This window comes from Aulostomus chinensis, chromosome 6, assembly GCF_037954235.1.
Source record: "Aulostomus chinensis isolate RoL2024-O1b breed Wild chromosome 6, RoL_Achi_v1.0, whole genome shotgun sequence".
Lineage (NCBI taxonomy): Eukaryota > Metazoa > Chordata > Actinopteri > Syngnathiformes > Aulostomidae > Aulostomus > Aulostomus chinensis.
The window spans coordinates 25,763,210-25,775,169 of record NC_141325.1 but is presented as its reverse complement, the minus strand read 5'-3'; the positions used below and the strand labels follow the sequence as shown (position 1 = coordinate 25,775,169).

At 41.6% G+C, this 11,960-nt stretch overlaps 1 protein-coding gene across 2 annotated transcripts; it reads left to right on the top strand.

Annotated features, from left to right (window-relative positions):
• Positions 1 to 880: 880 nt before the first annotated feature.
• Positions 881 to 4,593, top strand: LOC147260564 (E3 ubiquitin-protein ligase NEURL3). Of its 2 annotated transcripts, none has more exons than XM_086205464.1 (4): positions 881 to 1,112; positions 3,201 to 3,713; positions 3,796 to 3,951; positions 4,070 to 4,593. In XM_086205464.1, the coding sequence occupies exons 2-4, from the start codon at positions 3,215 to 3,217 to the stop codon at positions 4,282 to 4,284; spliced, it is 870 nt and encodes a 289-aa protein (XP_086061590.1). In that variant the 5' UTR covers positions 881 to 1,112; positions 3,201 to 3,214; the 3' UTR covers positions 4,285 to 4,593. The 2 variants fall into 2 exon arrangements, with proteins under 2 accessions (XP_086061590.1, XP_086061589.1); XM_086205463.1 differs by lacking the exon at positions 881 to 1,112 and adding an exon at positions 2,309 to 2,444.
• Positions 4,594 to 11,960: the final 7,367 nt, after the last annotated feature.

Here is an 11,960-nt window from a genome sequence, read left to right as displayed (position 1 = left end):
CCAAAACACTGCTGCCCGCGTGTTGACGAGAACTGGTAGAAGAGACCATGTCTCTCCTTTTCTACGTAGCTTCTCTGCATTGGCTCCCTGTAAAATTCAGGATAAAATTCAAAATAACATACAAAGTCCTCAACAATCAGGCACCTTCATATTTGACAGCGCTCATAGTTCCCTACAATCCTACTAGAACCCTTCGCTCCCACGATGCAGGGTTACTGGTGGTTCCTAGAGTCTCTAAAAGTAGAATGGGAGCCAGAGCCCTCAGCTATCAGGATCCCCTCCTGTGTTCAACTGATCTCTCATGATGCATGATGGGTTTCTCTCTCCTCCTCTCTGTCTGATCAAAGTATTGATTAAAGTATCTTTGTATCTTTAGAGGTACAGTGGCTTTTCACTGAGGCAGTATCCTCTGGAACTGTACCACTGGGAACCTATATGAACCTTTATGGCCTTTAAAATGATCCAATAATTAACTCTTGGAGGTACATTAATGTTGTTCATACTTTAGGGAACAGAAATTTGTTTGAAAACCCCTGAGTGTAGCATCCATTGTTTGAGGGGGCACAGGGGTTCTTTGATGTCAGACAACCCCTCATTGATCCAGGATTTCTCCCTTTGTTCTTGTGATTCTGACCCTAACTTTGATCTCATAGTTTTTTTTTTCTTTGACCTGACTTTAATCTCTGTGTGATCTCTAAACACCCAGAGGATGTCACAGATACATCAAAGCTATCCAGGCTAAATTGTGTGTTCTGAATCAGACTTTCCTCGTATCAGAGAGAATGGTGACAGGAATGATCATGGCTGTGATGACATCAAAGAAGAGCCTGAGATATTATGAGACATATAAAGATAAAGGGGCCATTTGAAGTCAGATCATAACACACATTCAAAAGTGAGAACTGCATTTGTTCTGATGGCCAAGCCTCCTGAAGGCGCCAGCAGCGCTTGAAATCAGGTTGTAGAAACACTGAAATCCTGACTGTCAGCTCGTCATTGTGTCTCAGGCCCCAGACGCCACCCCACCCCCCCACCAGCACCATCAGCACCACCACCAAGGAAACTCAAATTTGACACTGCACGTCCTTGAGGCACCAGCAACAGTCTAAAGAGTATGCTATAACCTGTCTTATTACTTATGCCACACACACACACACACACACACACACACACACACACACACACACACACACACACACACACACACACACACACGCACGCACACGCATATATACATACAGAGATTTCTTGCTTGTCCAGATGGAGAGCATCATTCCTATTTCCTCATGATTAACCACTACACATTCTCTAATCATTAATGTATGAAAGCATGACTTCATGACTTCAGCCCAATGACTCACGGAGGTCTCGTGGCAAAGCTCATGTGATGTAACTCACAGAAAGAAAAATGCTCAAAATTTTCCAAGAGAGATGACGCAATTCGAAGTGTTCATCCATGGACATATCCTGTCACATGATCAGGCCCAACAACCAATTAGAATGAAAAGCAATAACACTCTGAGACCTACAGAGGGCGACAAACCTCTTTAAAGAGACGGACTCCCTGTTAACTGAGGAAAAGCAGGAAATGTGTTAAGGGTTTGAAATCTTCTGTGTCAATCAGGGAACTGATATTGATTCATTTGCTGTAATTTTCCACGAGGTCAGGTGACTCTCCTAAAATAGATTTAGCTTCTCATTTTTTGGAAAGCCTTTTTTTTTAACTCTAAGGAGATGGAAGTATTTGGGTTGGGAAAAACACACATTAGATGATAGAGAAACATGAGAAAAGGAATAATGAAATACACGCTTACTTAAATGTTCTGTAATAGTTATATATGAATGTTTTTTGCTTTATTCTATTGTATTTCTCTAGTTGTAAACAATTCTATGTCATTTTGTTTGTATTCTATTCAGGTTATTTTCATATTTAAGGCCAAAGCTCTATTTAAATATTTATTTTTTTAATTAATATTTGTACATGTATATACTCGCACAAAACTTGTTTTCACGGTGTTGTTGAATAAAACCGCCCAGGGAGTAAATTTGATTTCGTTCAGGTTTGGATTTTTTGTTTTGACTTCAAAAGTATTCTGTGGCCTGCATATTTCACACTCAAGTAATAATGAAAATGATAGTGTTTCATTCAGATCAGCCTGCTTATCAGTCCACGTGGTGGTTTTTCAGACTGCAGTGTTTATTTCCAATAAACCTTTGAAATGTTGGCAGTGTCCCAGGCCAACTCTTAAGAGGAAGTAAATTTCCAAAATGTGGGCACCTCCTTCAGTCCCTCCCCTTCCACTTATCATGTGATGAAAAGGATGTTAATGTTTTGGAGCCACGCGTGTATATAGGCCAGTCAGAGCTGTTGCATTAAAATTAAACCAGTTCAGATATCAAGAGAAGCATTAACATGACAAGGGAGACTTGCGTTTGGGACTGAGGTGGGTGTTTTTATTTTTGTTTTACAGAACGTACATTATAATTGCAGTACAATTTAAATATCAATACAATTACGAACGTCAAATTCTAGAAAAAAAATGCTTGTTTGAGAAAACTGACTTTTAATGGCTCATTTTAACTTTTTTTTGAATAATAGACAATTAGATTGTATGAAATATAATTTTCTCCTTGGTTTTGCAGGCTTACTTTTGTTTTTTAATGACATTGGAGACATAAATTTAGATTTTTAAATTAAGTAACTGTTTCTCTAAAGTTTCTGATCGATGATGATGATGATGAGATGAAACCTTTAGGTGTAAAGCAGCCAAACTTGGTGTTTATTTGCTCAGTTCAACTTCATGAGCAACATCATGTAAAACTGATAATAAGCAAATGAAGAGGCAGTGAGAAATTAAGGTGTTGCCTTGGTCAAAAAGAAAACAATCACACACTTCATTGGAAATAGACTTTGATTTCACATCTCTCACTCAGACTTGTGAGATCATTGCGATCTGTGAACATCACGGTAGGCCAAAGTAAAAAAATGTTATTTTCATTATGAGACATTTTACCGACAGTAAGCTACAAATGATTTACAAGCAGTTGGTTTTAAAAAATGATGCCCAATGTGATGAATGCATTAGTTTGTGACTCTCATACATTCAGCTTGAGCTTGTACATTAGTTGCGAATTCAAGTATGTCAACACTCTTTGCACATCAGGAACGTTCATCATCAGGTTTTTTTTTCCTCTTGTAGTTGATGAGTTGGAGATGCCACACAGGTGTGGCATTTGCTGCCTGGGTCCTCTGACCTTCCATCGTCAGGCTGTAGGAGAGAAGGTCCACCTGAGACAGGGGGGTCTGTTGGCGGAGAGAGCGAACGGCACTTTCAAGAACGGTCTGGTGTTCAGCAGCCGTCCACTGAGGATCAAGGAGAAGATTCGTCTGCGAGTGGAAAAAACTGCTTTGAACTGGCATGGGGCCCTGCGTGTGGGCTTTACCAACGTGCCGCCCACAAAAAGACCTCTGCCTCTTCCCATCATGGCTATCCCACTCCTCAGTGACAACGAAGGACACTGGGCAACACCTGTGGATGAATCCATCTGCCAGACCGGCTCAGTGCTAGAGTTCTGGGTTTCTCATCGTGGCAGTATGTATGTCAGAAGCAACTTTGGCTGCAAATTGAAGCTGCAAGAAGGACTGGACCTCAGCCGGCCCCTGTGGGCCATGATCGATATCTATGGACAGACGTCCTCTATTTTCCTCCTGGGTACGTTTTAATAACCTTGATGTGCTGGTTTTCATCCAGCCTGCAATTGTTTGGATGACTGGAATTTCTCTCCCCTCTACAGGCTCAAAGAAATCAGAAGGGATTTCCACCAGGAGGTCTTGCCCTGTCCTTGAATACCCCACCTCACTTAATGCTGTCAACATCTACTCGCTGAGCCCCGTTGCCTCTGGTGGTTTTGAAACCTTCGTCTCTGGTCTTGACACAAACAACTCAGCAGGTAAGAAGGCTCCCCTCAACTTGTCAGCTTTAGTGGCAACGACAACAACGGAGGAGGAGGCAGTCAAGAAAAACTGTGATTCTTTGAAATAATCTTGGATCCTCTGTTCTGGTCACAGGTGACGAGAGAACAGAATGCGTGGCGTGCATGGCGGAAGAGGCTACTACTATTTTAAATTGCGGCCACAGGTGTTTGTGCCCCTCCTGCACTAACAAGGTCCTGTCACAGTTTGGTACCTGCCCGCTGTGTCGGCAGCGGATCTTTGGATGGTCCTTAGGTACTCGGCTTCACAAGCTACCAGATGAGAGAAGAAATGCTAAGAATGGACTGTGAATAAAACCAGGAAGTGAATATTGTTTATAAATGGATCCAGCTTGATATGTAATTATTTACGGCAGTGATTTCTGATCATGATGAATAACATATGAAGCTAAATTTATAAGGAAAATCATGAAATTGTATTTTCATTTGGTTAAATAGGGGAAGGATGCATAAACGTTGAATAACTGTATATAGACTGTACATGTGTATATTACTGGAAATCTTATATTTATCTTGATTTTTGCCAAGTTATTTCTATTTTTTTTATTTTTTATGTATGTAAATGTTGAAAATAAAATGTGCTGTTACAATCAGAGCATTGTCTTTAAAAGAAAAATCTCATTTAGATGTGCAACACCTTTTACTCTGAGACCAGTTGCAAGAGCAAGAGATTGGGGGATTGGATTGGGGCGGTGTCTGCAGTGGTGCAGGTGCTGAACCAGTCCGTTGTGGTAAAGAGGGAGCTAAGCCAAACGGCAAAGCTCTTAATTTACCAGTCAATCTATGTTCCAACCCTCACTTATGGTCATGAGCTCTTGGTAATGGCTGAAATGAGTTTCCTCCACAGGGTGGCTGGGCTCTCCCGTAGAGATAGGGTGACAAGCTCGGTTATTCAGGAGGGACTCAGAGTGGGGGGTTAGGGTTAGGGTTAGGGTGGGGGGGGGGCATCCTGAGAGCCATGAGGAGTTCAGTGTCTTGCTCAAGCATACTTCCAAGTGAGGATCAAACCTGCGACCCTTCAGTTGCTAGATGGCCACTCTACCTCCTGAGCCATGCCGCCCCTTGAATACCTATAAATATAAATTTTAATCCATGAATGCACCACAGAAGAGATTAAATCCAAACTATAGATTGTTGTTCGAGGTGTTGCTGGAGCCTTTGACAGAGATAAAATACTATTTACTACTACTGCTATTTATTTTTTAAAGTGTCCCTGGATGGTTTCCAGACAACATCTGCTGCTCCATCGACATGTTTTCTTTTAAAGTGAAAGGGTCACAGTCAGCTTGTTTCATTCTGACTTGTAAATAGTTATAGACCTTGAACTCAAAGCTGTAAAATGAAAATCTCTTATCACTGCAGTGAATGGTTAACCCAAAAAGTCATCAAATTTGACCCTGAAGATTAGTTATCTGCAGATTTGCTGCACGTGAAAATACGTGACTCTTACATGAAAAGAAATATGACACCTGCAGATTAGGTTTACCTGAACATGTGCTGTAGCAGAAAAAAGTGGATCCAAAAAATGTATTGTGGTACATGTCACGTCCCCATGGTCACGGGCTTGGGGGCGTGGCATCAACTGTGTGACTTCCTTCCCTTCTCAGGTTGGAGCTTTACGGGGCGGAGCTGCTGACTAATTGGGAGTACCTGGGCCCGGCGTCTCCCAGCTATAAGGCAGGCGGCCAACCTGTCCGGCTGGCTCTCGCTCACTCCTCCTGGCCCACGTCGGAGCGATGGTTGCGTTCCTTGAGTTATGTCTTGTTTAGTTCTCTGCATCCATCACACCGCACACATATACACCCCCTGTACACTCATGCACACACTCGCACTCACCACTGACACCACTGATAACCACACTCCATTGTACATTATGGTTTGCCTTGTTTTGATTTTGCGTTGTTGTTAATAAACTATTAGTTGTGTGTCACGATGACTCCGCGTCTCCCTCCTTCGATGTCATGATCTCTGAGCTGGGTCGTGACATACATACACCACTTTGATGGTGTATCATCATTCTCTAGTGGCTGTTGATCCTGATTGCAGTGGTTATATACACTCATGCAGGTTTCCTGCCAATGTAATATTAGAGAGTTGATTAGCTGGAGAAGCCAACAACCAATTGTCAGCTGCAGCTGAAGAGAGGAAAAAAATAATAAACCACTACTGGATGGTCAATGCTTGAATGCAAACCCTTAACAGTCACTTTACTCCTCAACGTTCAGATGCAAAACTTTCCCGTGTGATGACAATGCGGCTCGTACAGTCCACCCATGCATTTTCCATGCCACTCATCCGATTAGGGTCGCAGGAGGGTGAGGGTGGGTGGAACTTATCCCAGCTGACATTGGCCAAGAGGGGGATTCACCTTGGACCCCAGTCCATCGCAGGGCCATCAGGAGCAATTAAGGTTCGGTATCCTGCTCAAGGACACTTGGACGTGGTCACCAGTTGAAGTGAGGATGGAACCAGCGACCCTTCGGTTGCTGGATGGCCACTCCACCTCTGAGCCATGCAGCCCTGCGGGTTGTACAGTGTGAGATGTAATCTACATAGATGCCCTGAAAAGTACAAACATTCTTTGCATTCTATAAACTTGGGCCAGAGATATCACAAAGGGCATTTTGACCTTCCATCATAAGGCTTTGATGAGATTTAGTGTGCCTGGGCCGGGAGAGTTGACAGGCCAGGAAGTGCTCCATGATTGCTTCAGAGTCCAAGGTAGCTGGAGCACTTGCACATCCAGGAATACGTTTTTATTGCTTTTGTTTTATTATTTTTATATTTCTATTGTCTTTTATAATTAATTCCTGTGAAGCACTTTGTGAAATTAATTTCTGTGAAAGGAGCTATTCTAAGTAAACATATTATTGTAATTATTATCATTGTTGTTGTTGTCGTTGCAGACCTGTCCTGCATTGTGATCTTAGTCTCTGTCTGACATACGTGAATGTTTTCATTTAATTTAAAGTGAAAGAAAGGAATCTGTTATCTACTATTACACGAGCACAAACCACTAACAACAACAGACATGTCACTTGGTAGCTTTGTGTCATTAGGGTCATTTCCTGTTGGTTGTACTGACAATTTTCACTACCACAGCATTTCACAGATACTGTATTTCCACTTCCCAAAGCCTCCCTGACCCGACTGAACCCGCCGCTGCATGGAAACAGTCCAATGCACCCTCATGTCACGACTTATTGCTTTGGCCTCAAGTAGATTTTTTTTTTTTTGTGTCTGTGACAGCAAATAGTTTTCCAAAAGCCCAGGGAGTACGGGTCCTATGTAGTGATCAGTGGTGGACAGTAACTAAGTAAATTTATTGAGTACTGTTATTAAGCTCAGTTTTTGAGTATTTGTACTTTACTTGAGTATTATTTTTGGGGTATACTTTTACTTTCACTCCACGACTTCTGAAGGACAAATATTGTCCTTTTTACTCCACTACATTTCTCTCGTAAAGCAAAATTCTGAGAAGATAAACTTTCTGCTGATTTGCGTATGGTTTGTCTTAGCAGCATTGCTGTACCTGTACTATGTCATGCCATACGTCATGTTCAAAAGGAAACTTAACCTTGGTGGTGTGGATCTGTGTGGAGGAAAAAGGATGAAGAAATGGATGAAGACACTGCAAGAGAAACTCATGGAAATCCCCGCCCTCCCCCCGAGCACTTGTGGCCATCGTGAGCCCATGTTTGAGATTGTTGACACCAAAATGGATTTGTTTCTGTTCAAATATTTGTTGTCCTTGTCACGAACAAATCATATCACGGCCTACAAAAACTCATCATCCAACTTGAAAAAGCCTGTCGCGGTATGTAGGTGGAGCTAGCTAGCTTAATGTTACATTGCAGATGAATATTTAAATGTAATTGTCTGTGCTTGTAGTAGCGTGGTTGCCATTTTTTAACAGTTTAAATATATGGCTGTTGCAGTGCTTTTGAATGATTAAGTTGACTTTGTGTTCATGTTTTTCTTTTTTTTCTTTTTTTACAACTCATATCCAAGAGTCCAAGGTAGAGGATAAGTGTGTGTGTGCGTGTGTGTGAGAGCGAGAGAGAGGCGGGGCTGTCTTTTATGTGAGTTATCTGGATAATTTTTGGCAGTGATGCGTGATACTCATAAACCAGCCAATAAAACAAAACAAAAACCTCCAAAAAACAGTGAAAACAGTAAATCTTAAAGCTAATTAGCTAATGAAAGGACACACTGAATGTTACAATAAAGGCAAAGGCAAAGGCAAATTTATTTGTAAGCACCATTCATACACAGGGCATTTCATAGTGCTTTACATAGGTAAAGAGAGAATTGAAAGTTAGAATCAGTTTAAAATCAAAAACGTGAATTAAAAAATTAAAAAATCATTTAAAATCAATAAAACAGTTTAAGATCAATTAGACAGCAGACAAATCAATATTAAATCAATCCATCAATGCCAAATCTCCCAGATCAATCCCAAATCAATACTATAAGAAGGCTGCAGTAAACAGCAGTGTTTTCAGCCCTGATTTAAATGAGCTTACAGTTTGTGCCCCCCTCAGAGGTTCAGGGAGTTTGTTCCACAGGTGTGGACCACAGAAGCTGAAAGCAGCTTCACCCTGCTTGGTTCTGACCCTGGGGACGCTGAGTAGACCTGTCCCTGATGACCTGAGGGGTCTGGATGCTTCATACCCAGTCAGCAGCTCTGACATGTATTTAGGCCCAAGCCCATTCAGTGACTTATAGACCAGGAACAGGATTTTGAACTCAATCCTTTGACACACAGGGAGCCAGTGCAGCGATTTAAGGACAGGTGTAATGTGGTCCATTTTCTTACTGTGGTCAGGACTCTGGCAGCAGCATTTTGGACGAGCTGCAGGTGCTTGATTGATTTTTTTACTGAGACCTGTAAAGACACCATTACAATAATCTAGCCTCCTAAGAATAAATGCATGGACTAGTTTGTCCATGTCTTGTTTAGAGAGAAATCCTTTAATTCGTGCAATGTTTTTGAGATAATAATAGGCTGATTTAGTGACAGTTTTTATGTGCTATTAGCTTGGTCAGTGGTTTGTAGTGTCATTGAGTCAAGTTGGCCGCTGACCTCAAGCCTTGCATTTTTGGGACCAAACACAATGACTTCTGTCTTCTGGAGAAAATTCTGGCCCATCCACTGATTGACCTGAAGGATACAGTCACTAAGTGGATGCAGTGGACTGTAATTGCATGGCGACACTGTAATATAAAGTTATGTGTCATCAGCATATGAGTGGTATGAGATGTTATAGTGCTCTATGACCTGGGCCAGTGGGAGCATATAGATGGTGAACAAAAGTGGCCCAAGAATAGAGCCTTGAGGGACCCCACATGTCATCTTTGTTTGCTCAGATTCACAGTTCCCAAGCGAGACAAAGAAGTCACGATCTTTTAAGTAAGATATGAGCCAATTTAGCACCGCACCAGAAAGTCCAACCCACCTCTCCAGTCTGTCGAGCAACAGGGTGTGATCGACTGTGTCGAATGCGGCACTAAGGTCTAGTAGTATATAATAATACAATATATAATAAATGTCTGTGTTCTGAGGCTTCTTGCCTTTGTTTATTTTTGAGCTATAAACATGTCTGTAGCAGATTTGCTTTAGTGTCCTGTATAATGACAAAGCTACTTCCTTTCCTGTATTTCCTGATATACATTTTTTAAAATACTTTTACTTACGTAATTTTTAAGCAAATACTTTAATATTTTCACTCAACTCATTTTTTAAACCACTACTTAAGTACTTTTACTACTGTTAGCAACTAGCTTTGTTGCTAAGTTAAGCATAACATGATAAGACTTTAAAAAAAGAGTGGATTCTTTGAACTCCAGTGAACACAGATCTGCTGTTTATAAAGGCTCAGCTTACATGAACTGTTTGTGCAATAAGACAGGAGCAAGCAAAACTATACAATCTATCATTCAATTACTGTGGACAAAATTTGCACGGCCAATACATAGAGACAGACAACCATTCACACTCACGGTTAATTTAAAGTGTCCAATAAGCCTAGTCTTCACTTGATGTCTTTGGACTGTGGGAGGTAGCTGGAGTACCTGAGAGAACCCACACAGGCACAGGGAGAACATGCAGACTCCACACAGAGAGATCCCGTGCTCGAGCCAGGGCTCGAACCCAGAACCTTCTTCCTGTGTGACAACAGTGCTAACCACTGCACCACCGTGCCGCCCACACATTTTACATATTCAAAGAAATATTTTGTCATACACATATGTGATCATTTATGTAGAGTAACTATTTGGTGATACATTGTTTGTAATTCGGGGCTGCACGGTGGTGCAGTGGTTAGCACTGTGGCCTCACAGCAAGAAGGTTCCGGGTTCGAGTCCTGGCTCGGGCACGGGATCTTTCTGTGTGGAGTCTCCATGTTCTCCCTGTGCCTGCATGGGTTCTCTCCGGGTACTCCGGCTTCCTCCCACAGTCCAAAGACATGCAATTTGGGGACTAGGCTGATTGATACTCTAAATTGACCGTAGGTGTGACTGTGAGTGTGAATGGTTGTCTGTCTGTATGTGTTGGCCCTGCGATGGACTGGCGACCTGTCCAGGGTGAACCCCGCCCCTCGCCCGTAGACGCTGGGATAGGCTCCAGCCCCCCCGCGACCCTTAATAGAAAGGAATAAGCGGAAGACAAGGATGGATGTTTGTAATGCCTAGACTTTCCCAAGAGCCACAACAGACACAAAATTCAAGGCATCACACATCATGTGGTTAAGATGCAGCTGTCTGTGATTACACACTTGGCCAGTAGGTGGTTTTGTGCGCACATGAAGTTTTGAGAAATGAACCCTTTCTCGAACCATATGGCTCAAGGGGTTTGATGCCGCATGAGGCTTCATCTCATACGGAAGAGCATTAGGGCCACCCATGAGAGGAAAAAAAAAAACGAGAGAGGTAGATTTTGTTTTCATTATGCACTTCATGATGTTGAAATGATGAGAAAAAAGTCTAAATACAAATACGAAGTGTGTGATGACAAAAAAATCGACCTCTTCTCATTTTTTTTTCTCATGGGTGGCCCTAATACTCGTTCATAATCTTACCATCACTCAAATTAACAAAAAAGTGAAAGAAAAAATGGTGCATTTTTACTCAAAAGCATGAAAAACGATCAAACAGTGCTCACCTTAGTGCGCTTTGTTTGTCCCAGATATGATATCTGACCCAGTGTATGCACAAAACAATTATTCCACTTTTAAGCAGCGCCCTCTGATGGTTGAAATGTTAGCACTGTGAACACTTAGCCATATGGGTCAATTATTTTATTTAAGTATTATTTATTTTTTTCAGTTCAGGTTGAATCAATTTTCTTTGACAAATCAATTTTATTTTCTGTAATTGATTTATATTTTGAATTTTAAGTATAGAACAAAGGAGCAATTCCTGCATCTATGAGGCAGGTGGGTAGGAACATTGCAACAACAACAAAAAATACGATATTGCAAGTGAGACGGTATGCTGGAGCCCCTTGTTGCAAATCTGAAATGAAGAAGAAGTCACCAAACGACTCAACAGAGCGTCAAAACTTGCCCTCTGATGGGGGAACATGTCAAATGCACCCGCTCACTATTTTAATGTTGGTAACTTGGCACTGAAATAAGATTGAATGCAAAATACATGCCTGAGACATTTTTCATTCATTTGATTTGTAACTGATGACAGTATGATTTCCTTATATGGAGATGAGTAAAAAAAATTGTTTGAGTGAAATATTCTGCAAGAGTCAGCTAAGAGACATTTTCTGTCAGACTGGCAGATGGTGGCAGTCTTAAATCTCTGCTCCTTGAGGATCAATTGCTTGCAATTCTCCTAAAAACCACTAGGAAGCACTGTGGAATAACTTGTCAGCTGAATGTTGAATGTGTGAAAATGAAATAAAACTTGTGTCTGTTTTGTGAGGAAAAAGTGGAGTTTCTTCACCAGCTGGT